Source organism: Pyxicephalus adspersus, chromosome Z (assembly GCF_032062135.1).
Source record: "Pyxicephalus adspersus chromosome Z, UCB_Pads_2.0, whole genome shotgun sequence".
Lineage (NCBI taxonomy): Eukaryota > Metazoa > Chordata > Amphibia > Anura > Pyxicephalidae > Pyxicephalus > Pyxicephalus adspersus.
The window spans coordinates 79,260,180-79,287,556 of record NC_092871.1 but is presented as its reverse complement, the minus strand read 5'-3'; the positions used below and the strand labels follow the sequence as shown (position 1 = coordinate 79,287,556).

Below are 27,377 nucleotides of genomic sequence, written 5' to 3'. Positions count from 1 at the left end.
GCAGAGCAGTCTCCAAACAAACCACAGAAAGCATTGTCAGACCTCAGTCTGTGTACAGTGTGCTGCGGAGATATTTGGCTCAGCACAGGCTCAGCAGGGTGTGGCTGGCGGAGGCTTTTTTAGCTTTAGTTATTGATGCTGCTGAGAACAAGAATGAAAACAGCCCCTTTGTTCAGCATAAAAGCTGATTTTATAATCCTTTTCAGTGGTTGTCTGCAGTTAAATGTTACAACCTTAAAGTATGTAAAATGAACTGTCAAACATTTGGAAGTAGCTACACTTGGGGATAGATAGTTTTACATTTTTGTATTTGTTATGACTAGAAGACTCGTGTTTGTAAAAAGGGACAAAGAAATGGAATAGAGCATGGCTGCTATATTATTGTATGTTGAGAAACAGACTTTAAAAATGCAACTTTTAAAGTAGCAGCCTTTGATATAAATACTAGTCATGCTCTATGATTCTGGAATTAAAGCCTTAACCTCAACCAAACTAACCTAACCCAAATTGAGCAAATAGAGTTGATATGATTATAGTGCGAAATTGGCAAAATGGACAGAATATCTGCTTAATGGGCCAAATGTGCTTTCACAGTGCCCTACCATGCATTTCGTGTGGGTGTCAGCACTTAGAGAGGTCATCAATGGCTTCTATATTTGCCTTAATACCTTTATTTTGCATCCTTTGATACATATAGGAAGAACACACTAGATGGGATCGCTTCCGCTCCATTGCAGAGAATTCTACAATCTTATTCTAAGTCAGAATGCATCTGCCAGTGCAATGGGCACATGAGAAGAACATTATCAGGCAAAAAGTTCTACTTTTTCTGAAAGCCGCAAACGAATTGTGCAAGCTGACAAGTACCATTCATAAATACATTGCTAGGACTGACTTCGTATCTGAACACAGTACATTAACCCGTGGTGGCAGTATGTCTTAACACTAAAAGTTAATAGTGGCAACTTAAAAAGACATGTTTCATAAAATTTTATTAAAAACCCGTTCTGTGCAAATAGGTATGCAGTTATTGACATTCTCTCTGAAAATGATCACCAGTACAAATACCAAGGGTGAATCTCCCCAGTTGGGACACACAGCAGGGGTTTCACTATTCAAAGCTTTGTTTTGGGTTCACTTACATGTTAAGCCAATGCATTGCTAAGTAATTGTTAGCCTACCATTCTGCCTGCCATAGTTTCTTCCCAGGTTGTCACAACCGCTTTAAAACACTCGGATTTGTCAAACTATCCCTTAAATTTGCCAATAGGTGAACTTTCTTTTTTTTTTTTTTTTTGATTTTTCCATTACTGGAATTGAATACCCTGAAGGCTTAGATGTTCTGCACTTATCAAATAGCTTAAGCTGTTGACTTGTCAAGCTTTGGCACCATTTCCTCTCCTCTGTGCACTTGTAGAGCAATAGGATGACTAAGTCACTCCAGAATACATTTTTCTATTTGGCGGTGCCTTTCCATCTGTGCAATTGTATATACAGGAAATCCATGGTGGAGGAGATTAGATGAAGAGGAAAAGATCGCTTTCCTGACAAAGAGCTTACACTTCACAGTATTGAGTCTGTAATAATTACTTTGCAGTTGTCTTACATGAAGTCACTTGCAGGAACTTGGAGAACATCGGTCAGTCTAGGAAATTCATTTTTGTTGGTGTATGTCTTGGCAAAACACATCCTTCATTTGCAAAATACAGATTTTTAAATGTTTGGCTCCCTAAAATACAAACGCAAAGTACCTGGAAATCCAGTGTGCTACTAACTCCTGTAGTAAGCTCTCAACTTTTTCTCCTGCATTTATTTCACATGTCAGAAATTCTCTTTCATGAAGATACAGATTGGAGTGTTCTGTAGTGTATAAGGCATACAACAAGGCAAAAGTTTAGGGTAGGTAAAAAAATTACACCCTTTTGTCAGACTTTTTTTCTGTGTTTCCTTATAGATGATAGTTATATATTTTGTGCAGCTTTAACTGGGCTGCCTATAACGTCAGAACCTGGCAGTATTTACAATAACATTTGGTTGTGAACGGCAACAAAGTTTCATCGGGTGCTTGTGTAACACCTTCCAGTTTGGCTTTTACTTTGGCTCCAAAGGCGGGCAATACATCGGCCTTTTCTGGTAAAGTCGGCCACTTTAATGACTAACTTTATGATATTTCTGCTCTGCCTTTACTCTGTGAAAATGCCAAGCTTGTTCTGGAACCCTGAGGGCTGCGCAGTTGCTGCATCCTGAATGGAAACCTTTGTGTTAAGTATTTTTTCCCTTTATGTGGGTTAGATAAACCTGGCTCTGCTTATAGTTCTGGGAGACGTCAGAGTAACGCAGAAGCCCAGGATTCTAGTATTGTAAGCGCAGGAGCCAAGATTTAGCTTAGTAGTTTAAAGGAGCACAAAATACAATGCTTCTCTGCAATATGGATATCTGAGCTCACCCTAATGTGCCTACCATAAGCAAAGTCTCTTTTCCCTAACAGAAATAATGGCTAATTGTGTGTGCCTACTTTTATTTAAGGAAAGACACACCCTTGCCAAATCCATTTTCCATTTTGTCAAGCCATGAATGTGTAATGCAAAAGGCCTTAGGGGTTGCAAATGACAAGACAGTGACACAGGAGGAGGAGAGGACCCTGCCCCGAAGAGCTTACAGTCTAAGAGGTGGGTGAAGTAACACGCAAAAGGAGGGGAGATATGGAATTGGTGGGTAAGTAGTGATGGTTTCAAAAGACAGAAGATGATGAATAGAAAAGAAAATGGGGTTTGAGCGCTTGTTTAAATGAGCGGAAAGTAGGAGCAAGCCGGATAGGGCAAAGACCATTCCAGAGTCGGGCAGCTCTAGAGAAGTCTGGGAGCCGTGTGCGCGAGGAGGTTTTAAGTGAGGAAGTCATTAGTGGATCATCCGAGGAGTGAAAAGAGTGGCTGGGGGAGTATTTTTCTATCAGGTCAGAAAGGTAAGTGGGACAAGAACTGTGGAGGGATTTGAAGGCAAAGCACAGGAGATGAATTTGATTCTAAGGTGAAATGGAAGCCAATGAAGAGAACTACAAAGAGATGCAGCAGAAGAGGGGCGCTGGGAAGGATGGATGAGTCTGGCTGCAGCATCATTTTAAGGGCAGTCATATTATCTAGCTTCCTGATGCAAATGTATAAAATAAATTGTTGATGAGCCCCCCTACCCCATGATTGTGATACTTGTTTGCTATCCCATTTTGAATCATTTGGAGCTACCCAGTAGCATGGGTATGTGCCATCTTCCATTCTCCACCTGAATTGGGGGGGGGGGGGGGGATCATTTCCTCTACACAATCGTTGGCCAAAACAGATCTTACCCAAGACTTCCAAAGCTAGGCAATGGCAGGCATATGAAGCGGGAAACAATAGGCAAGGTGATGGTGAGTGGCCATCGGCAAAAAATTGTGCCACAAGGCAGAATTTGATCCTGGGTGTTTTTTGCATCGGTTTTGATCCCCAATGCTTAATGAGTGGATGGCCAGCATATTAGGCACCAAGTGAGTTACTCCACTGAAGTGCTAAATACAAGTGGAAAGGCTTTAAAGAATTTGTTCACTAAGACATATATATATCTTTGGGAGGGTTAGCTGTTGGAATGATGTGTGTGTGTGTAATATTGATTGAGGGACGCAGTGGAAGAGGTTATAGATTAAAGAGCATGTTCATGTGTGAACATTTGTTGTGAAAAATTGAGACAATTTCCCAGGTTCTAATTAGAAAGTATGGGAATAGCCTTGCCCACACTCTGTGAACCTCAATGAGTTAAAGGGAAGGATGCAGGAAAGGTAGGGACTCCAGTACCATTGCTGGTGACTGGACAGGATAAGTCTTTCAATCAATTGTGACTCAAAAGAATGGTAACGAGTCCCCGGTGGCTCACTACAATTTCCTTCTCGATCAGCTACTGTTCTTTGGAGCTTGTCGGTGTCCTATATTTGCTCAGTAATCCTGACACTGCTCAAATGAGAGAGTTTGAATTGTTTTCTTTACCTGTAGCATAACATTTTTAGACAAAATAAACTTGTCTGTACGTGAAAAATTTGTGCAGTCTGTAGAATGCAGAGGAGTTTGAACCTGTCTTTTATTTTCCAGTAATGACCACTGACCTCTTTATTCTACTGGTATAGGCTATTAGGACCAGCGATACAGAGAAATTTGCCAATGGTGTAATGGACAGCAATACAAAGTTGATAAAAGTTCTAAATTACTACAGCTATACAAAGCTGTAAAAAATGGAAGTTCCTCCTCCCTCACTGTGCCTTTTGAAAGGTAACATCGCACTCCTTTTTGAAAAATCGTGTGAACCGATTGGCCTAAATCTTATGGGGAGATGGTACTAGAATATAGCAACTGCTATATGGCTGATTTATTGGGAGGATTTTGCATTTTACTGCAAGGAATACTTAAAGTGGAAGTAAATCTAAAAACAAAAAAAATCAGTTTAATCCCGCGGGTCTCTTGATGGCGCTGGCCCTTCCCACGATCTGGTCCTGCGTTGTCTTGGGATTCCTCTTTGTCCCAGCACCGGGTGCCTCCAATCTACCTAATATTTTGGTGGTCTTGGCATGTCACCCGATCTCGCACTGCGCAGGTTCTAGATCAGATGATGTAGCTGCTGTGAAGGTGGAAAAAAACTGATCTCACCGTGCATGCGTGAGATCGGCATCTTTCCCTCTGGAAATCAGGATATGTGCAGAAGGAGCACTCTTAAGATCAAGACTTAAAGAGTCCGTGATGCACACTTTTTATTTGTGTGTTGCACTTAAAGTAAAAAAATTTTTTTTTCTTTTAAGGGTTGTCTACTATTCTATATAAAAATGTTGAGTTTAGGTACGCTTTTTTGGCTTTGATTTAGAGGCAACAGATATGGAAAACTATATTTGTAAACCAGTGAAAAGTGTAGTAACTGTCCAGTTATTCTTTTTCGTGTCTTGTAGAAATGTAATTTTACATATCGATAGCAGTCTTTAAAAAGCTTGAGCTTTCTCTAATTTTGCAGACCGCCAGGGGTGCGGCAGATAAGACCTTTCCTGTATCACTGTTTGTAAATACATTCTTCTTCAGCCCACATTTTTTTCACTTCTCATTTTTTTTTCTTTGTACCTTTTAGTACCACTCCCAAATCTTGTGAGAACATGCTGGAAAATGCCAAATAGCTGAAGTGACAGTGCATACATAGAAAGTATTCCTGTGGCTCAGCCAGGAATGTACCGTTCCGTTTCCTCTTTTTAAGCTCTTTTCTGCAGCTGTTCCATGGAGCTGTCACGCTTGGCTGGTCTGATAAAGCCATAAGGGCTCTTACTCTGGATCTATTTAAAAAAGTCTCGTCCATGTATTGTAGTAAGGGCATTTGTATTAAAAAGTTCAATACCATTCTTTATGGGTACTTGTAAAAGCAGGAAACACTATGATGCCATGGAGTAAACACATGGATGCTCCCAAATACCAACTTTAAGCTGCTCCAATATAGGGGGCCCTCTGTATGTTGGGATACTGGGCATAATTCTACCCAGAAGACTGAGGACATCTTGTGGCAGAATAGAAAATCTGCAGGAAGGGGCAGCTGTACTTTAGAGGAGTATTGCAGCCTGATCTGCTTTTTAAATACTACTTCCCAGCATGTTGGTTGTTGAAGTAAAGATTCAGATGGCAGGAAAAGACAATTCTTACAACAACGTTGAAAGAAAGAAATGGTAGGAAGTTTAAAATTATTTTTTCATTATAGGACTTGCAAAAGAGAGTCCCATTAGTCGCAGTATATCTCACAAGCTCAGATATTCTAATCTGTAGTAGACCTCCACTAAAATGAAGTTTGTGTAGCTGAAAAAACCTTTTACAGAGAATAAGTGAAAATTTTACCAAAGCATTAAGCTTTTATCCTTTCCCTCTATAATTTAAAATGTTATCCAATTTTGGATAAAGTTCTACTTAACAGGGCTTATTTTAGCCTTTGGGTACAACTGACACTATTGAGTGCCTGCTAGATTTTTACTAAATCATGTTGGCAGTATTTTGGGATAGGTCTCATTCCTGGTATGGAACTGACTGATTTGCACTTATTTGCCTGTGAAGATTTGTTGTATGCACTTGTATAAGACCATTTCTGATGCAGATCCCAAGAGTTTTAGGTAGCCAGTCAGGTTTCTCCCCAGCCCCTTTTTAGCTGGGCGCACCACCCGGCTCTTTTCAGCAACTCCCTGGCTGTTTTTGGATGGTTGCTGAAGAGTTGGGTAACAATACAAGGGCTGCCACCCGCCTAGTTTAAAAACATTTCTGGGTTGAACACTGCCAGTGGGTGTTTGAACTTGCCGGAATCTATCTATAACCATTTTTTTTTGCTATAGAGCTACTTACTCTTTCAGAATAGTTATTTGGTTCTGTAATGTCATGAATTTATGTATTTGTGCAAATTTGCCCATATTTCCTACACGGATCATTGCTCTTTATTGCTGATCTGTAAATGACTCGACACAGCAGTAACATTCCTTCATTACTATACAATATTTTAGTGTCTGTGCGGAATGTTGGGCATTGCTCAATAGGGTACATAGGAAATGGGTTGCTCATATTACAGATTATTGCATAAGACCACAGACCTCAATGTCCTGCCAGGGTATACGGGTTCTGGTGGGCTATCAGAGCTGCTTAAAATATCTTAATTTGGTATTTTTGGGTTAAATTTTTTAAAGCTGAATTATTCTGCTCATTCGAGCTGGTCATTTTTCTTCTGCAGATAAGCACATAGCTCCCAACACTTCAGGTTTTCCTTTAAGGACTTGCCATCTACTTAGTGGACATTGGCAGGCCATATTGTAACAAATTATATTTGTAGATCATGGCTGCAAACAAACTGGTGTTAAGGGACCACAGTAGGGGGCCACAACATATGTACAAAGTCCCTGGGGATAGCATTGGGTAATTTGAGGTAGGGTTTTTGTCACATATCTATATATGCTCCCGGTGTGGATATATTTCTTTGAAAAGTGCAGCAGTGTGTACTAATCCATACAAACTGCAATCAGTTTCCAACTGGAGATTTCAATTCTGTATATTTCTTTATGCTGAATAATCCAGAAGTAGTACTGTATAATCTTTTGCCGCTGGAGACTGCAGAAGTTTAGGATGCCGCTTAACCAGGGCCAGCCACTTTGCGGTCATAAACCGCTGGCACATTGCAGTTTTTAACTGTGGAGCGCTCTGCTTGGATAACAAAATACTACTGGATTATTTAGTACAGCCTAAACTTGTACACATGAGGCAGTTGAGTTGGTTCAGCATCAATGCAACTGCCCACATTAACCCTAGAAGATCAAAATTACCCTTAACGAATGAGTGCTTTTATTTAGCAGGTAAGTGCTTGCTGCTAGGGTTAGGGGAGATGCTTTCCGAGCAATTGAACCCCTTACCATCTACCAGGCCAATATTGCAAGTCTACTTTGGGTGCAAGTATTTGATATACATTGTGTCCGATGTCTGCCCTTTTCATGAATTTATTATGTTAGTGTGTCTAGTGCAAGTTTTTTGCTTGTGGATTTTGAGTCCTCCTAGGCAGATCATCCCTACCTTAATAATAAACAGGATTTATATAGCGCCGATATATTACGCAGCGCTGTACATTAAATAGGGGTTGCAAATGACACAGGAGGAGAGGATCCTGCCCCAAAGAGCTTACACTATTACACAGTATATAGCGCCAACATATTACACAGTGCTGTACAATAAATAGGGGTTGCAAATGGCAGACAGATACAGAAACAGAAGGAGAGGACTCTTTATTTGCCTAAATTATCACGCAAACTACAAACTTTCTGCATTATCGAAGGCTGCATAAGACTTTACTTGATCTCCCTACAAAAATCCTCTTTCTGAATGTATCAGATGACATTTTGTAAAACAGTCCTTTCTGCTGGAAGAACATATGATTTCACTCTGCATTCACTAGGTTTGTTTTGGAGGCCCTTGTTCTGCAAGGAAGTGGGGCTGTGACCAAGGCATTAATCTGCCCCCCTTGTCTCCTTTCCTGCTCCATCCCCCAAACTGTACAGAATGGGAGGGAGAGGAGATTCCTGGCGGGCTGCAATTTGCTGTGTTTGCCATATAAGGCCAAAAAATGTTGGAAAGTGCAGCGATTAGCAGAGAAGCCTGCTAGCCATGGAAGTGGCTCTGGAAGGGGTGGGGACACCGGGGCTGTGCCTCAGACCCTCTGACTCAGTCTCCTCTTCATTTCTCTTACTTTTGTTGGCAAAGTTCACAACTTCTATTACTCACACATAATGCCACTGTCTAGATGTATACTACATAAAGCATCCACCCCGCACTACAATCCATGCAGATAACATGCTTGCAGATGCACAAAAATGTCTGTTTTCTGCTGTGTACCCGCAGAGTTGTGTAGGGTGTGGTGCTGTCAGACGGTTTTGTACCGGTTGTAATACATACCTCTTGATTCTGGTCGATTAATCTAAAAAGTAATTCATAGCAATTGACTACAATGTTCTACATATTTTTATTATTACACAGTATATATATAGCACCAACATATTACGCAGCGCTGTACATTAAATATGTACTTATGTCTATACTTATGTCTATTACTATACTTATGTCGCCAGCTGTCCCTTATAATGTTCCTACCTTAATCATAAGTCATTAACACAGTAATGTCAATTTTGGGGTAGACAAATAGCTGCATGTTTTTGGGATGTGGGAGGAAGCCCATGCAAACACAAGGAGAACCTGCAAACTCCATGCAGATAGTGTCCTGACCGAGATTGAAACCTAGTGCTGCAAAGGCCAGAGTGCTAACCACTGAGCTATGGTGCTGCCCACATCAATCTGCTTTACAATCTATTTCACTAAGATTTCAGAATGAAAGTGGAAAATGTGTCTGCTCTGAATGTTTAACTCAAGTAAACTCCTGTTTACTAATTATTATTATTTATATAGCACTGACATATTAGGCAGCGCTGTACAAAGTCCATATTCATGTGACTAGCTGTCCCTCAAAGGGGCTCACAATCTAATGTCCCTACCTCATTCATGTCTTTAAAAAAGTCTAAGGTAATTTTTGGGGGGGAAGCCAAAAAACCTAACTGCATGGTTTTGGGATGTGGGAGGAAGCCATACTACCTGGTAGGAACCCATGCAAACTCCACGCAGATAGTGCCCTGGCTGGGATGATTATTAAACAGGATTTATAGAACACCAACATATTTCACAGTGCTGTACATTAAATAACGGTTGCTAATGACAGATACAATGACACAGGAAGAGGAGAGGACCCTGCCCTGAAGAACTTACAATCTGAGATGAATATGGAACCTAACACTGCAAAGACCAGAGTGGTAACCAGAGCCAACCCTGCAGCCCAATCCTATTGAAATTGATCAAATATTAATCGCAACACAGCAATGGCTTTATTTTCTATACAAATGGCTAACCTGTTGGGACCCCAAATCCCAAAAAATCCTAACCCTATGATGATACAATGGGTGTGGGATGAATCCTTTTGTTTAATTTTTCAATTTTTTTTTGATCAATTGAACATTTTCATCTAACACATTTTCTAAAAATGCATGTGGTTCATTAGTCCTGTTTGGACTAATGCTCTGTTTTTTTATGGGATAGATGGGATAGTGTTGTCATCTCTGCACAGTATTTGCAAAACTATTTGGCAACTCCTACTGAGATCTTTACAACCTAAGCCCCGTACAGATGTTGGATATCTGTAGCTGGAAATGATCGTTTCCAGTGACAGGAGAGTGATTGAGAGCTGTATTAATATTAGGGAAAGGGGGCGGACCAGCAAGCATCTCCCTGCTGTGCTCACCATGAGCACACATATTTTCATAAAATGGTCGTGCAGTTTACTAAAGTGTGTATGTAGCTTTAAAAGATTAATCCGATATTAAGCAGGAGTGCTAAATTACTTCTGACTGCATAGGTCAGCTCTCCAATTTTATAAGAACAGGTTTTCCATTGAGATTTCAATGGCAAATATATCCAACCCAAGGAGAGCAAATAGGTTTTTTGGTGGGGTTGCATACACTTTAAATGATAAAGTTTTATGTGTTTCTCCCTGAACACTGGTATTTAATGCGCTCCACCATTACTATTATGCACAGGGTTTATGGCGACAATGGGATGATTCTTTGTAGCAGGTATAAGATGCCTATTAAAGAGGGACTAAACCCAAAGTGCCTAAAACAAAAAAAATCCACTTACCTTCAATCAATCCATCTGGAGGTGTCTTCCATCAGGTCCCGTGTTGTCCCGGCACCCTGCACATGCGTGAGATCAGCAAATTTTTTTATCCCCACGAAAAGGCTCCTCCTGCGCATGCTTGAGATGCTCGGGCATGTGCAGGAGCACCCAGGAGCCTTCCAGATGCGTGACGTAGGTATCTGGGGGGGGGGGGGAGGGGGAGGTTGCAGTCCCCTTCATTCTTGACCGCCTAGGCAATCAAGAATTAGGGGGTGGTGCTGCACTTTGCACTTAACAAAACAAAAAACAAAAAACATTTTTTACTTGACTACATAAAAGGGTTGTCTACCCCTTTACGTAAAGTGAAGTTTCTGGGTTTAGGTACACTTAAAGCTTTGCCTCAATCTTTTAGGAATATCCAAAATTCTATACAAATGAAGAATTTCTCACCACGGTATGCCAGTATTTAGGTTTATTTGTATGGTTCTAAGCATTTCATTGAGGAACGCATGGGAGAGTGCACTAGGAGCGCTATACCCAGAAGTTTTAGTTTTTGAGGCAGAACCTAAGAGTTGATTGGACCTGTGCTGGAAGTGTCCTATAATATGGCTAGCTGATCCAATGTACATCTATCTCTTAATGACCAGCTCCAGCTAAGAGATTAGGAAATACAATGGCTTCTGATTTGCCAGGATGCCTGATGTCTCCTCAGACTGTTTGTAGTGGTTATAAAGTCGAATCGATCACTCCTCTGCTGCTTGTTTCAGGCTATATTGGGCGCACCACAGATAATTGGCAGCACTGGCATGGTTATCTTGTGTACAGAAAGCATTGCACCTTGTCTCTTCCTCCCCACGGACCTGATGAGAATGATTTGCAATGGATGCAACCTTTACCAACTTCAAGCCTACAAGCTCCTGACTGTTATCCTACATTTACCTACACAATGGGTCTAGTTTACTAAAAAGGCTGATCACGTGAACAAATGATAAATAGGATGAACCTGTTTGGTTTTAATAACCAATAATGTTTGATGGAAAATTGGCAAAACTGTCTTTTTGCTATCATGTGGTTGTCTCCATTAAGTCTTTAATCTTTACTAAGCTCCCAGAACATTCACTTTAATAGCTAAACATTCTATTTATGTCCTTTTAGACTTGCACATGTTGTAACACATTTAACTGCAATTTCATTTCTTTTAAATTTGACAACCCACATTTGACAATATTCTCAAGTTTGTACGTCCTCCACTACATTCTCAAGTTTGTGGGATCCTCCACTATATTCTCAAAAGTTTGTGGGATCCTCCACTATATTCTCAAGTTTGTAAGATCCTCCACTATATTCTCAAAAGTTTGTGGGATCGTCCACTATATTCTCAAGTTTGTAAGATCCGCCACTATATTCTCAAGTTTGTAAGATCCGCCACTATATTCTCAAGTTTGTAAGATCCGCCACTATATTCTCAAGTTTGTAAGATCCGCCACTATATTCTCAAAAGTTTTTTTTAAGATCCATGTCTAATACATAAAGGTATTTTTAATAGTCTGACAAGCTCTGTTAAACTGATGGGTCTTTTACAGGAAATGTGTTTTTCTCATTTGATGCGCTCCACTGTCTCCTGATGAATCTTTTGTTTTTTGTGACCTGTTCCTCATTACACATTGTGGTGGGAGAAGGAGGCGGAGGAGCCTGGGAAAATCACTTTTGGTATCATCTTGCCAGACTTTTTGGGCCATATCCACAGTGAACAAGTAACAGCAGGAAAACATTCAGTCCAGTAGCAGTACAGGCCATATACGGAAAAACTTTTCTATAGTCGCATTGACTCACAAGTTAGACATCTCAAACGTTTCCTCTTGTGCTTTATTCACACTGACCTTTAGCATAAATCCATTCTTTAAAATTTGTGGGCACTGTTCCGCCAGACGTTGGGAGGCAGTCTGGAGATTCCTTGTATGCGATGTATAACCTAATTTATGGGGCCGTAAAAAAAAAAGCCTTTTTTGCATTTCTGAATGTTTATCCTCCAGGCAGATATGGAGAACTGTTAGGAACGGCAGAGCATTCTTATTGGGTTATAAAACTGAACCCACAGGGACTGCAAGAGGCAGTTACCGAATATGATTGAATGGAAAAGGGAATTGGATGGGTTGATTAAAAGCAGAACAATAAATTTTGACTTTATCTGTCTGGGGTATAGAGTGTAAAGGGTATATAAACCAAAAAGCTAAACACCAGGGTCCAGCCCATTTTCCATGGGTAGCGCCATACACTTCAAAACCTGCAATAAACCTAAAGTTTAGTCGCTGTGTTATATTCTAATTTAGCCGATTTGTTGTAGTCTGCCTAGGTGGAGGTCCATAGATCTCATGTGAAGTGCTGGCATGAAAGGAACTACAGTTTCCCATGAGCCTTTGGGGCGGGGTATAGTGTGTACCTATGTGACCATGCTATTTGAGCAGAACCCAGATGCACAAGACTAACGACTACTTGAGCTTGTACAAATACTCAGTAACTGTCTGGAAATTGTTGATTAGTTTTGGGTGACATAATAAATGGGCACTGTACAGACAGCCCGCTCAGCTAAGGAAAGATGAGGTGTATGGCTTCAGGGACTACAGCAGTCCTCCCTAGTGATAATGCATGGCAGATGACATTGGGGGGACATAACCCATGTTTTCACCCAAGATGATCAGGAACAATCTCGGCAATAGGTCTAGCTTTTGGACTTTTATATTTGCAGACTAAGGCACATCTTGTAAGATTTGTTTGTATCCTTTCTAGGTAAGCAATCATCTTTCAGATCTTCCTGTAGTTTTTCAATTTTATCATCCCAGCCATGGCAGTGTCTTCCTTTTCTAGGCACGTAAATGCTATACAGGAATACTGAATACCCTTTAAATCATGTTGCTACTCGTGATCAGACCAGATGGTGGTCAATTGTTGCCACGTATATATAAGGAACGATGAATAGGGGTTTTACACAAATGGTGGCCAGGGGAAGGGATTACATAGCGTCCACAAGTTGTACTCTGATTTAGAAGCAGGAGGAATGGAAGCAACAGCCCTGTGAGGTATTGCATTGGAGATCTCACTGATGCAGTGTTCTCCGTGGCCCTTTTTAGCTGGGCGCACCACCCAGCGCTTATCAGTAACCAACCGGCTGTTTTAGGGTTGTTGCTGATGAGTTGGGTCACAATACAGAAGCCACCACCTGCCTAAAATTTCATCCTACCCGGCTTAAAAAAAAGTTTCTGGGTTCAACACTGATGAATCAGATGCAAAAATATTTTGGAAAACATAAGACGTTTGTAAATGTAGTTAATTCTGACCAAAGTTTAGAATTAAACCAGATGGGAAACAAATTGTTTTGTTACCCAATGAACAAAGCTGAAGTTTTTGCTTTGTGGTTCCACTTTTCTTCGATCAACTAAAATCTTATTAAATACCTTTTTTTTTTTTTTTTTTTTTTTTTTTTTTAGATTCAGTGACTTTATTGTCTCTGTAGTGCAGGAAGATTACGGCTAATGGGAGGGGCTGAAAAAGTACTAACCATAGCTTCCTGAAAAACGGGAATTGGTGGTAACCCCCCTCCATGATTAAATGGTTCTAAATTCAATAAAATTGGTGGACCAGAGATGCTGAGGCTGGGGAGGGCTAGATGGATATCTTCCAACAAAAATGAGCTTGGCTGTATTTGACTTGCAACTTCTAATGAACATTGTGAAAAAGGAAATTTAAAGCTATTTCAGTACAAGAAAGAAGCTGGTACAACTGCAGAACTTAAGTTTACCATCAAGTCATAGATGAGGCATAATTTCATATCCTACAAAATGGAGGGAGCTGCGCCCCTTCCAAGACTCGGGTTGAGTCAGCAGTCTGATTCATAAGCGGATAGTTCAGTCTTTCCAAACATCTCTCCTTTCTGGGATTTTGGCTCTAGCTGTATGTTCTGTGAGCACCTTTGCTCTTGCTTCTGATCAGGGTTGGCTTTATTTCTTGCACAGGCTCTGTAACTAACTTGTTATGGAGGGCTTGGTAACTGTCCCAGTTTGTGACTTTGTAAGCTGTGGATTTTTAAAAAGGTTTTCCCCCACCTCCTTCCTTTTTCTGCAAATTGTCCAACCTACATTGGCTTAAAATTGTCCATGTGTTAAATGCATTAAGCCAAGGTTCTTGTGGCTTCATTCTGTGCTGGTTACAGCTTTATGAAGTCTTTCAATACTCCAAGTAGACTTCAGAAGAGGCTCATTCCTGACTAGCTGGAAACAATTAGTAGGCTTTAAACATGGATGTTGGACAACTGGCTTCTCTCCACCTTCCTATTTGAAGTCTGGCAGTGTATGGCGCAGACTGGCGGCACATGTTTTTTGCAGAGTTGTATATGATCATGTTGCACAGTGTGCATTCGGTTCACTGTTGTCTTTAAAATCACATAGCAATGCTCACTATTGGAACTTTTTGAGACGTGCACTAACCTTTCTGGTTCATACAGGTACATTTGGCATTCTCTAAATGGATTATCCTACTGTATTAGTAATCTTTCACCAGCTATTAAACTACCTTTCCATATGCACGTTCAATCCCTGACCTTTCACAGACCATTCTGTATATTTAGAAGGAATAAAAGATCTGCATATGCTGTTTACCTAAAAACTGATTTCCTGCAATTTTTGCAGGCATTTCAGTTTTAATGTGTAACAAATGTAATCTAGTACAGCAGTCTCCAACCTCATGGACCTCTAAATTCACCAAACCCGGACCGCGCATGTGCGGGGAGCCGTGTGTCATTTAAAGGGGGGAAGTAACTTCCCCCCAGAGTGTCGTCATGATGCCAGAACCGGACCACTCTCCCATGCCAGGCTCAGACCTGATTGCTAAATTCCAGGGGGGGCAGTAGTGCAGGGCTATGGACGCAACAAGTTGCCTGCAGTCCTTTGCTACTGTCCCCCCTGGATTTTAGCAAACAGGTCTGAGCCTGGGATGGGAGAGTGGGCAGGTTGTGTCCATACGGGGGCAGAGCGGCGGACCACCAAAATTTTCTCAACTATTGGTTGGCAACCGGCCGGTATAGTATACCAGTCCCTAACGTGGTATATTGTATTTTTCACTTAGGGCTCTTTAAAACAGGAAATCTGATATTCCCTGGTTAGAATCTATTACTGTCATTGAAACACATGAACTTGGAAGATTCTCACCAGGAATGTCTAATTTCCTCTTTTATAAATAGAGCCCTAATGTTGGCAAATAAGAGTAAAATATTTTGAGGTTGTTAAGAGTTAATTCAGAATTGGTTAAAGTCTGGTGTAGTCTGCTTCTATTTTTTTGTCTGGATGCCTTCAGAATTATCCAGCGCCCAACAATAAATTTATCTTAGATACTTGAGGAAATTTTGTCAACTCAGACTAAACACTGTCTGAGCCGAACATGCATCCTTGAAGAGACGATTACAGGGTCACATGCTGAAACTGCAAATATTTCTGCTTTTAAACTTCTAGCTATTTTTCTGGATGAACTGCTAAAAGCTTTAGAACTTTGGGGCTAAAGAATCCATGAAGTGTGTTTACTGGGGTTTTACATTAATGTTACAATTCAAATACTTAAAGCAATCATGTTAAAAGATTACAAACCTACTATTTACAATCTAAGTTTAAAAGTATAAAATAGAATTGAGTGGCTGTGATTTTCTGTAGCTGTGCACCCGTCAAACAGTTTGCAAGCACATTTTGCCTTAACAGGTATTCTGTCCTCCAGTTCTATAAATGGCAATCAGAATAGGCGAATACAATAAGGATTTGATTGTTCAATTTTGGGTTTTGTTTAACTCTGAGCATATAATTCTTAAACTGAACAAAAGGCTTAAGTTTTTTTCTTTTTTCATTCCAGACAGCAAAGCTATTGTAGATGGGAACCTCAAGCTCATCCTGGGTCTCATCTGGACTCTTATTCTGCATTATTCCATCTCCATGCCCATGTGGGATGAGGAGGAAGATGAAGAAACAAAGAAGCAAACACCGAAACAGAGGCTTCTGGGATGGATCCAGAATAAGCTGCCCCAACTGCCCGTCACCAACTTCAGCAAGGATTGGCAAAGCGGCAAAGCTCTGGGTGCCCTGGTTGATAGCTGTGCTCCTGGTAAGTATAGCAGTTTATAGTATAGGTATGGTGTGATGGGCTGCAAGTCTGATGGATGCTCGGAAGTTTTCATGGGCTTATTGGAGCTTATACAATAATTTAAAAATATATTGTGCATGATCATTCAAGTTAGCTGGCAGTTCACATGCGTAGTAGCAGCCTGCCTTAACTCCAGCCCAAATGACAAGGGTATTCAGCCCTAGCTAACCTTAGGGGCAAATTCATGATTGAGAACAGTAATTGGTGTTAGGACCTTGCTAGGGTTAAGACAGTCTGTAGTGCTGCCAACTACCCTGTGTGAATGAGTGCCAGGGTCACAGGATTTGTAATTCTGTACATCTAATACAGACACCTCCTGCTTGGCAACACAACCAGGTATTCATCCTCCATTGCAAAAGCAAAATTTATTCAAGAACACCCCACTTGCCTAAGATTTGACAGTAAAGGGGAGGTTTCGTGCTCTTTAAGTCAGCAATGGGTACAGTAGTAGGGCATATATATTGTTTCTTTATATAAGCAGTTCTAGTTGAGCTAAGAGAATTTTATCACAGCCCTGCAAAAAAATGTAGTTACATGGTAAGACTGCTTTTATTGTGTGCTGAAATTTAATGGGCATATTTGTCAAATCTCTAAACCTCTGATTTTTGCCAGGCTTGTGCCCTGATTGGGATTCTTGGGACACCAGCAAACCTGTGGAGAATGCCCGTGAAGCTATGCAACAGGCCGACGATTGGCTTGGAATTCCTCAGGTGAGCAGCAGCTTGTAATATATTGGTGAGGTAACACATTAGTGTGATTCCACCAGCTTCTGGAACTTCGCAAACTCTATCTCTATGGTAGATGCCATTGATTCTTTACATAAACCATTGTCTTTTTTGATTGCCACATTTATGCAATGGACTCTTTTTTTTACTCAGTCCTTTGCAGTTAGAAATTGTTTGGGGTTGTGTTTTTTTCATGTTAAAAGTCCATGCTTACATTTCAACGTGATTGCAAAACCCTGACCATAAAATGGTTAAAGCCATAAATGTGGAGAATGTTGAATGTTTTTTTTTTTTTTGGGGGGGGGGACTGGAAATTTGTTAATATCCAGTTGCAGATCTGCAGTTAAATTCACATGGAGCACCACCTACTGATGAAATATGAGATTGCACTGAAACACTGCAATATCAATTTTTTTTTGTATGCCCAGACATTATAGGAGATGCCAAAAAGACTGTATTGGGCGGTCTAAAGTGTACAGGAGACACCAAGTTCTTTGTAGAGTAAAGCAATCTGATAAGTTTAAAGGCTTTGGTTTTCAACCCCTGTAGCATGATCGGTTTGGAGCAGGTCTGCAGGGGTAAGAAGGTGGTGTCAGGTCTTGCAAGCAGTCACGTGTCATTTTGTAATAGGGCGGGTCTACGTTTGAGGGTCCTATTTTGTGGAGAAGGTGAGAATGCCTATATACTAAAATAGAGGATCATGATGCATGGGACGTATTCTTGCAAATGTTAATTTTTTAATCAGCTTTGTTCATTTTACTTAGAGGTTTCATCTGTGAATGTCTTTATTTCTATGTTATAGTATTAAATGCTGGACTTTTTCCTTATAGGTTATCACTCCAGAGGAAATTGTCGATCCCAACGTAGATGAGCACTCTGTCATGACCTACTTGTCCCAGTTCCCCAAAGCCAAACTGAAGCCTGGAGCTCCTCTCAGACCCAAACTTAACCCAAAGAAGGCCAGGGCTTATGGACCAGGTAAGTGCCGTACTCAGCTTCCCTGCACAACAAAGTTGAACTAAAGTATTAAAACAAAAAAAGGGGCTATACATAGACCAAACTCTTTTGCATCTACAAAAAAATGGTGTTCAATGTGCAATCAAAAAAGGACAGAAAATATTCCACACATGGGGACGTGGCTCGATTAAACTTAAACATGGTGTCAAACCGCATTGCACATTACAGGCATATAGGCAACCTTTTCAGGGTAGTATCTTTTATTTGTACAGGTATTGAACCAACTGGGAACATGGTGAAAAAACGTGCAGAATTCACCGTAGAAACCATCAGTGCCGGCCTTGGTGAGGTTATTGTATACGTGGAGGATCCAGCAGGACACAGAGAAGAGGTAAGACTGACTGAGGAACAATGTGGTAATCTATAATGCTTTTCAAAAATATTGTTCTAGGAGTTTACTGTGGAAAAAGAAAAATGCAATATTTTGCTGCTTTCCAGCCCTGATATGCAGATGCTGCATGAAATAGGATGCACTGCACTTGATATATATTTTTTTAAACTAATTTATTGATGCATGAGCAACATCCATATGCTGCACACTGGTTCCCCCTCCCTCATGTTCTAGGCTTTATTGTAGCCAAATTTATACTATAAGGCCTGTTTATAGTGACCCTGACAGTCAGTGGGGACGGGTGCTTAGTGAGCCTAAGGTATGAGGAATGATATGTGCAAACTGTGCAGACCTGTATGCCTATCAGGCTTGTGATTATAAGCATACAATCGCCATCCCTGCGCCCCGATGATGGTTATTCCTAAACGCATTCAAATATCTAAACACTTTATTCTTTTCTTTCTTTTTTTTTTTTTTTTTTTTTTTTGTAGGCGAAAGTCACTGCCAACAATGACAAGAACAGGACCTTCTCCGTGTACTATATTCCTAAAGTCACTGGGATGCACAAGGTGAGTGGATTACCTAATAAAGTTTCTAAACTCAGAGTGTATGTGTTGTACTTCATCCCTTTATGTTGTTGTGCATCTCTCCAGTACATGCACATTTTGCAGTACATGTTTTCTAGTGCCTAACTTGTAATAAGTTTAATATTGGCTCTGCTACAACAAAATTCAAGTGGTTGTTTTTCAGCCCTGCTCCATTCTCCCTTCTGAACTTTAGGAAACCCTGATCTATCTAAGGCTAGGGATTTTGTAGTCTAGAACTGGACAGGGCTGACAACACTGAAGATCATGTTGCAATAGGGGTACAGGTGTCTGCTTCATGCCAGGAGTTATAACTACACTAAATAAAAAAAAATAATCAATAGACATTTCTGTACATGTGGTATTTTAGAGGAGAAGGCATGCCATAATAAAGCAGGTCTGCTTTTAAAAAAAAAAAAAAAAAAAACCCTCCGAGTTGCACTGTCTTAGAGTTGCATTGGTGTTGCCTTGTAAAGGTATACCTTAACCCAGTCACCAGTTGACAAATTCAGCCTTAGAGTACAAAAAACTGTTTTTGTAGTTATCTATTGCAATAATGTACTAATTTATAGTCATGATCTTAAAAATTTTCAGGTTACTGTCCTGTTTGCTGGCCAACACATCGCAAAGAGCCCCTTTGAAGTAAACGTCGACAAAGCTCAAGGGGATGCCAGTAAAGTTACTGCACAGGGCCCCGGGCTTGAACCCACTGGAAACATTGCAAATAAGACCACCTACTTTGAAATCTTCACAGCAGGTATGAAGGAACATCTGAATTGTAATAATTTATAGGATGCTTCGGTAAATAGGTAAAGGATTTGAGAAAAACTGATATGCTGTAACTAAGGAGCTCTTATGGTTGACCCTCCTCAGAAATTCCTATGACCTAAATAGTCCTCCAGAGGGTACCTCAAACATGGGTTGCATGGGCTGCTTCCTTCAAATCTCACCTTGGACATGACAGATTAACAAATTTCCAAACCAAATCACCTGATGAATCAATAACTTGGAGTGTTGATACACTAGGACAAACATACACTACACTATGGTTAAAGGAGCTTAACCTGGGCAGGAGGGCTGTGTTCCCTGTATGAATCAAGTGGCTCAGGATACATTGTGAAGAGTACCATAAAAAAGCCCACTTGTGTGTTCATTCAAACAGGTGTGGTCCTTAAATCGCTGCATATGGCTTTGTTGAAAGCTGGTAATCCCATAGTTTATAACAGCCAATTTATTAGGCATCCTTATCATGGGCATTTCATTTATACCAGCTGTTTGTGTAAGTGTTTTCTTTTAGCTTGTCTGGCATTGGCATTTGCCTCACATTTGCGGGCACATCAGTCTTTATGAAAGTCCTTAAACCTGCATGCATTGTTGCAAGAAGGCAATTCATTTCTTGCTGGCTGTCTATGAAGGGAAGATTTGGTTGTATAGTCAGGTTCTCGCAGATGCTTCATTAGAAATGTCCTACCTGCAAAGTAATGCTTCCCCAGTTTTATCTAAAACACATTGAGGCTGATTTGCTAAAGCATCTGTAATATGCTTGGTATTCAGTGGCTATATTGTGATGAAAATGTAATTGCTGTGGTAAATGTAAGTAGTGGTGGTCATCAATTTATGCACAAACTGATGACTCTTAGCTCTAAACTGCTGTCTATGAATGGATCAAACTCAATAATGGAGTTAGTTTTCTAAAAGGACCTTTCTTTGGTGATCCATTGTAGCGGCCCTTTATTTTTTTGGTCTTCATGATTATTACTGGTATTAAAATAGCTTGTGTAAGCAACCTATCTCACACAGCCTTAGGATTTTTTTTTTATAGATCTCTTCACAACTATTTCTTTGTACCTGATGTCATGGATCTACCTCAACTTTTGAGTTTGTCTAAATGTATTTTTCAAAATGTTGCCTGTTATGGAGCACACTAAGGAAAACCAATTTAGTTTAAAATCCTATGACTAGAGAGGAGAGGGCTCCTTTACACCTACAGTTGAAAACCATGTGGTTGGCTGCTTCCGGGCACACAGCCGTTTACCACTTTTAGAAACCATACCACATCCATGTTAAAAAAAGTTTCCTGTGAAGTAGTTAGGTTTTTGTCTCTCAAAAACAGTTGAAATCATTTTCAATATTGACCAATCTTCTAATGGGGTACATTCACCTATCTTTTTCTTGCAGGTGCTGGTCTTGGTGACGTGGAAGTGATCGTTCAGGACCCCAATGGGAAGAAAGATACAGCAGATGTCCAGCTGGAGGATAAAGGCAGCAGCACTTTCCGCTGCACCTACAAACCTACTGTGGAAGGAGTTTACACCATTTACATTACATTTGCTGGATGTCCAATTCCCAAGAGTCCATACACAGTCACTGTTGGGAAAGGTACGGACTTGTGCTTTTTTTTTTTTCCTCAGCTGAATCTGAATGCTTGTCAGTGGCACCATATTCTTCTCTTTGAACACCAAACAATAGATCCTTTGAAATTCCAAACAAAAATCCCTACACACCTTAGGGTATAAAAATCAAATTTAGGTCAACTAGTGACATATTATAAACATGGAGTCACTCTGAGAAATACTAAGGTAATTATTTAAAGGGATCAGTATCTTTATGCTATATCTACTTGTTGAACTACCCACCCCCAATTCCCTACCCAACCCCTAAGGAATACATAGAAAACATTGCTTAGTATATTAAAGCAATGTTGCCAATTAAATACCAATCTGATACAGGCCTGGCCTTTGTGACCAATGCAGAAAAAATGTTGTAGTGTCTGTTAACTGATATTAATTAGCCTGCCCACATTTATTTTGTATTTTTTAAACTTGCATTAGTTTAGCACAAATCCTACATGTAAATGACTTTTTATCCGTGTCTACTTGCTCTTTCCAAGATATTAATGTTTTCCTTGCTATTGAAGGTCTGTTTGCTCTCATCTCTTCTCTTTCTTATGCCTTCACCTATGGAAAGTAGGTCATCCTGCTGGATCTCTCCTGTCTTTTTCTGCAGTCTTCCTCTTGCTATTTTGGGGGACGTGAAGTCTTCACGGTATATGTGCATGAAGTGTGTATTGAACTTGTGTGTTAACATTATCTAAATATTCACCCATCCTGTATTTTAATTTGTGATCACACCTACTTCACTCAATTCCCTGTATTTTCATCTGTGCATCCCTTGCAGCTATTATCAACCTGTTGCCCAATATAAAACTAAACCTGAGTTCTGATTTCATACTGTGGTTGGGAATTTCTACCTAAAAAATAGCTGGAGTCTATGCAAAAAAATACTTAATACCTTTATAACCTTTAAGTTGGTGCTTCTGGTAAGGTTGGGAGCTGGGGGTCATAGAGCAGGTAAGAGTAAAGACAGCTCCTTTCTTGCATGTTGCACTGATCCAACTCACTGGTTCAAGCTGTTCTGATCGGGGCAGGGAAATATTCTCTAGACACACATTTTAAGCGTGTGCACACAAATAAAAACATTTAAGAATAATTTGAAGAAAAATGAAAAGCTTTTAGACAGATGCCCATCTAACACCACCTTTCTCTGTTCAACTAAATTGCAGAGATGGTTTGGCTATAGTCTTTCATGCAAGTGCTACTTTGCATTCTCATTCTTCATCAGTAAACTAAAGACTGATTATCTGTTTCGCTAATAGACTACAAAAGATGTTTCAGTCAATAAAAAGAGATCAAGACTGGTTTGCAATTTATTCTTAAAATGGAGCCTCCACTAAAAACCAAGATTGCTTACGTGTGGCCCCACGTTTGTTCACAAAAAAGTGTATTATGGAACTAATACAAAACAAGATTACAACATTAAAATATGTATTAAATTGCTTTAATTGCTCTTGGGATCTGGCTGCACATCTGTCACAGATGACTATTGGCCTCAGATCCTGGCAAAATCTGGAGTTCCCAGTTCTTACGAAAAGACACAAAAGCATTGTATCAGATTTGAGAAATTTAAATTTCCCTGGATCCTGCAAAATGGCACCTCACCTAGGAGAGCCTACTGGAATGCCAAAAGTTTATATGCAGCGTTTTGACTGCACACTTGAATGTGTAATGCAAGATCTACTTTAAAGTACCATGTATCTGAAGACAAAACTTAATTGTGGCTGCAAAGGGGAAATGTTTTTTGCCTTCTCTGTTCATCTGGGAGATTCACTTCTGTCAATCTCAGAGCAGAAAGAGAAAAGTGATCTCTAGTGAGGGAAATAGACAATTCACTGCAACAGGTGTCTCGTTGGAAGATTTCCCCTTCTGGAAGGTCACTAAGACCTATCCTTTTTTATTGCAAACGAAATGGCAGGAAACATTTGATAAATTTGCAGACCCTTTATCATCTATTCCAGGACTGAAACAATTGTGGAACCTAAAAGTGCAGTTGAAAAAAGGAAAACATAATAAACACACTTGAGTTTTAGGCAAAGTGATTGCATAATGTAATCCACATAAAATTGATTTCAATGGAGTCAGTGGGCATTGTAAAAGGAGCAGTAAAGCAAAACTACTGTATAGTGCTACAAAGGTGGAAGCAGCACTTTAATGTCCTAAGCAGGCCCCAAAACCATGCATTTTCTTTAACGTGTTATATGTATTGTGGAGAGTCAACATGTGGTATGGCCACCTAACCTAGGGACTTCAGTTTAAATTATACTAATCAACTATTTTATATGTAGGAAAAAAAAAATCTTTGACTTTTGGGGATACAAGAGAAAGCGGACCCTGTAGATTAGATCTTAAAGGGTAATTAAAATCATTAAAGGGCCAATCAGTTAACAGTTCCAACATTCAGGAACTCTTGTTTAACATTATGGTCAAAACAGATTTTCCCACAATTTGTCTTCATGAGATCTTTATTTATGCATACCTTAACATGTTTTTTCAAGCTCTATCCATACCATGGTGGTGATACTGAGAACATAAGCATGCATTTTTAATTTGTTTGGACATAACAAAGATTTTTCTGTCTATCGGTCTTCGTTAATCTGTACTGTTCTTGCTTGTTGTACAGCTTCTAACCCAAATGCCTGTCGTGCTGTTGGCCGTGGCTTGCAGCCAAAGGGTGTGCGTGTGAAGGAGACAGCAGACTTCAAGGTCTACACCAAAGGAGCAGGAAGTGGAGAACTTAAAGTTGTCGTCAAGGGACCAAGTGAGTGAAATGTTGACATGTGCCTGCTGTTTCCTCTGGTTTTGAAGTTTGTCATCTGTACATATTGTAATTTTTAGTGATATTCTCTAACTTCCTTTTTGAAGTTCCTATTTGAAATCTTTTTTTCTGTCCCTATTTAAATATACCTGTATTGGACACAAATATAAACACAGATAATAAAATAAACTTGTGGAATGTTAAATGGAATGTTTGAATTGATCCTAGTTTGGATGCTAAACTGTGGCCAAGTGAACTAACAAAACTGAATCCTTGATGCAATTTTGGCTTTCTGAGGAATCTTATAACACCTGATACACATCGAGGAGTGTATACTTGTGTCCCCCGCTGCCGTCTTTGGTTCTTCCCACTGGCCCCTATATCACTACAGGGAACAGTAGGTAAATAGGGACTTTGGGATGATCCCCAATGTAGCTGGAGAAGCTGGCATTTAACAAAATCCAGTGTGTATGTAAAGATGATTAAGGAGTCTTGCATAGAAAGTGTGAATGTATAATTTTTGTGGAAAACTTTAATGCAAAGAAATGTATACAAATTCTAAAGAGCACTTCAAAATGTGTTGGTAGAAGTTTAAATTTGACAAAATTCAGATTGAAAGATTCTTAAGGTCTCATTAACACTTGCTAACATAGTGGACATGGCATGGGTGGTTCTTGGTTGCCACTCATTCTTAATGGAACCCAAGACCCACCTTACCAGTGGACTGCTGCTGTTTACCGTGTGCTTGGCTTTAGAAATGCTTCATGTGCATTGTATGTGAATGGGGTGCCTAACAAAGCATGACATTATATGGTATTTAAAAAGCTCAGTGCAGTGATGTATTGGGAAAGTAACCCAGCTGTGTCCCTGCAGAATTAGTCTAGATGTAATGTGCTTGCAGGAAACCTTACCAAGGAATAGGTTTGTTTTATGTACAGTTTTGGGGTTAAAATTTTAGATTTTGCAGATAAATGTGGTTAAGCAACTAAGGACATGTATTTTTTCCAGTCAGGACTGTTCTAGCTGGCTGATGGGAAATGCTATTGTTTAGTAATGATGGGAATTGCAGATATCTTAAATGGCCTTTCCTTGACCTATTGAAAGGTTCGCTTTTTAAAAATGTCTGAAGTTGTATCACCACTTATGGCCTCTTGCCATTTTAAGATAGGAAGTTTGATTAAATAGTACAAGTTGACATTTAAAAATCAAGCCATCGATAATCTGGTTCCTTCAGATTTCCGGCATGGATTTTGGAGCACGTTTTCAAATTTACACTGTTTTCTGGAGGCGCTGTTTATTTTGATGGCGCTGTACTCCAGAATCAGCTGTTGGGTCTTGCTTGCACGTACTTTCTTGCTGTATAGCACCATTATGGATTCAGTGTCCTTTAAGACTGTACAAGTAGTCATTTTCAGTTAAATATATACAGCATATATAACTCTACAAAATCCAATATTTTCAAAAAATCTGGCACTCCTCAGGTCCGGAGGATGACAGATTTTTTAACGTCAAGCTGTGCATTCATACAGTTTAGGGAGGTGAAATCTGTAAAACCTATTTCAGCCAAATGCCTTCATAATTTGTAGATATAGTTTTCTGGTATACCACATGGGGGTAGTAAATCTGGTATTGGAGTACTTATAAAATAAAATCTTTTGTCTACAGAGGGAACTGAGGAACGTGTTAAACAGAAGGACCTTGGAGATGGAGTCTATTACTTTGAGTACTATCCAACCGTCCCTGGGAATTACACAGTTACAATCACATGGGGAGGACAACACATCCCAAGAAGGTGAGGACAATTGCTTGGTGTGCCACTTGTGTCTATGGATACCAATCATTTTGGTGCTTTAAATTTGTTTTGTAGGGATTTAGTAAAAATAAAAGTTTTAAGTGGAACAAGTATGAATTTGAAAAACTGCTGGTGGGAAAAAGGGGATGAATATGGTCAAGAAAATTAAGTGGTAGCTGCTGCTAAAGCCTAAATGATTGAGCTCTTTTAGGTTAAATGAAGGGCTTCAAGCAGGATCTACTTTCTAAATTTGCTAAGCGGCTGTCCACTCTGAAGGTCCTGTGTACATTACTATGTAACCATCTGCCTTTCCTCTAACATCAGTTAACCCTGGCTGCAAGTGCTTACCAAACTCTAGCTAACCCTGAGGGCAAACACTTAGTGAATGTATAAGATCAAAGTTTTGTGCTTGCCTCTCAGTTCACCTAGATTTGGAGTTGGCTCTTAACGGCTAAAACAAACCCCCGTTAGGGCTGGGCCGACAATAGTCTGTCAATATTCACATAAAGGTTTTATATTAGTTTGTTCTACAGAGGAAATCTCTTCAAGGGAAATGCTCCCATTGAATTTTAACCATTTGCTACACCATTTTGTTCACCAGGGGTCTTAGACTCCTGGCCAAGAGTACAAGAAATGAGGACTTCCCCACACCATTCAAAAGTAAATTTTAACATGGCATAAATGTGCTTCAAAATCCTGGTCCAAGCCACAATTGGTGTTTTTAGAATACTTTCCTAACTGTTAGGTTTAAATGTGATTTTTTTTTTTTTTGTCTTTAGTCCTTTTGAGGTCAAGGTTGGCACGGAATGTGGGCACCAAAAAGTACGTGCATGGGGTCCTGGTCTGGAAGGGGGAGTTGTTGGAAAATCTGCAGACTTCGTGGTTGAAGCCATTGGCGATGATGTGGGTACACTAGGTGAGTTACATTTCTGGATACACAACCTGCTATGCTAAGATTTAAAAATATTCCTTAACTGGACCCACTGGTCTCAAAGTGAACTATTCTGTACTTACTGGACCAACAGCAGATATAGGGTTGTGTAGATTTTACTTTAATAAAAAGGTGTTTGTCAACATGGACATATGGCTTACTTCCTTTTGAAGATGATCCAGGACAGGGGTCTGCAACCTGCGGTTCTGGAGCCGCATGCGGCTCTTCAGCCTCCTTGTTGTGGCTCCCTTCGGCTGCCGCGGGGAGATCTGATTGGGGATCCCCTTCCTCCCAAGACACTGCGGACGAGGGGGATTCCCTATCCGGTGTTCTAATGAAAAAAATCTACCAGTGAAATAAATCTACCACGGGGCGTGTACAAATGGGTGTGTATAATGACATCCCCCTCCTTTGAACCCCAATTCCTCTGGAATGGGGAGATG

At 40.1% G+C, this 27,377-nt stretch overlaps 1 protein-coding gene across 4 annotated transcripts in view; it reads left to right on the top strand.

The window, feature by feature from the left end:
• The window catches only part of FLNA (filamin A), a 100,676-nt gene that overhangs the window by 45,473 nt on the left and 27,826 nt on the right, over window positions 1-27,377 (top strand). For all 4 annotated transcript variants that reach the window (XM_072429703.1, XM_072429701.1, XM_072429702.1 and 1 more), the window contains exons 3-12: window positions 16,116-16,364; window positions 17,016-17,113; window positions 17,959-18,106; window positions 18,358-18,476; window positions 18,968-19,045; window positions 19,655-19,817; window positions 21,239-21,439; window positions 24,077-24,214; window positions 25,877-26,003; window positions 26,783-26,919. In XM_072429703.1, coding sequence (XP_072285804.1) covers window positions 16,116-16,364; window positions 17,016-17,113; window positions 17,959-18,106; window positions 18,358-18,476; window positions 18,968-19,045; window positions 19,655-19,817; window positions 21,239-21,439; window positions 24,077-24,214; window positions 25,877-26,003; window positions 26,783-26,919 — 1,458 coding nt within the window. The remainder of the gene's footprint in view (window positions 1-16,115; window positions 16,365-17,015; window positions 17,114-17,958; window positions 18,107-18,357; window positions 18,477-18,967; window positions 19,046-19,654; window positions 19,818-21,238; window positions 21,440-24,076; window positions 24,215-25,876; window positions 26,004-26,782; window positions 26,920-27,377) is intronic.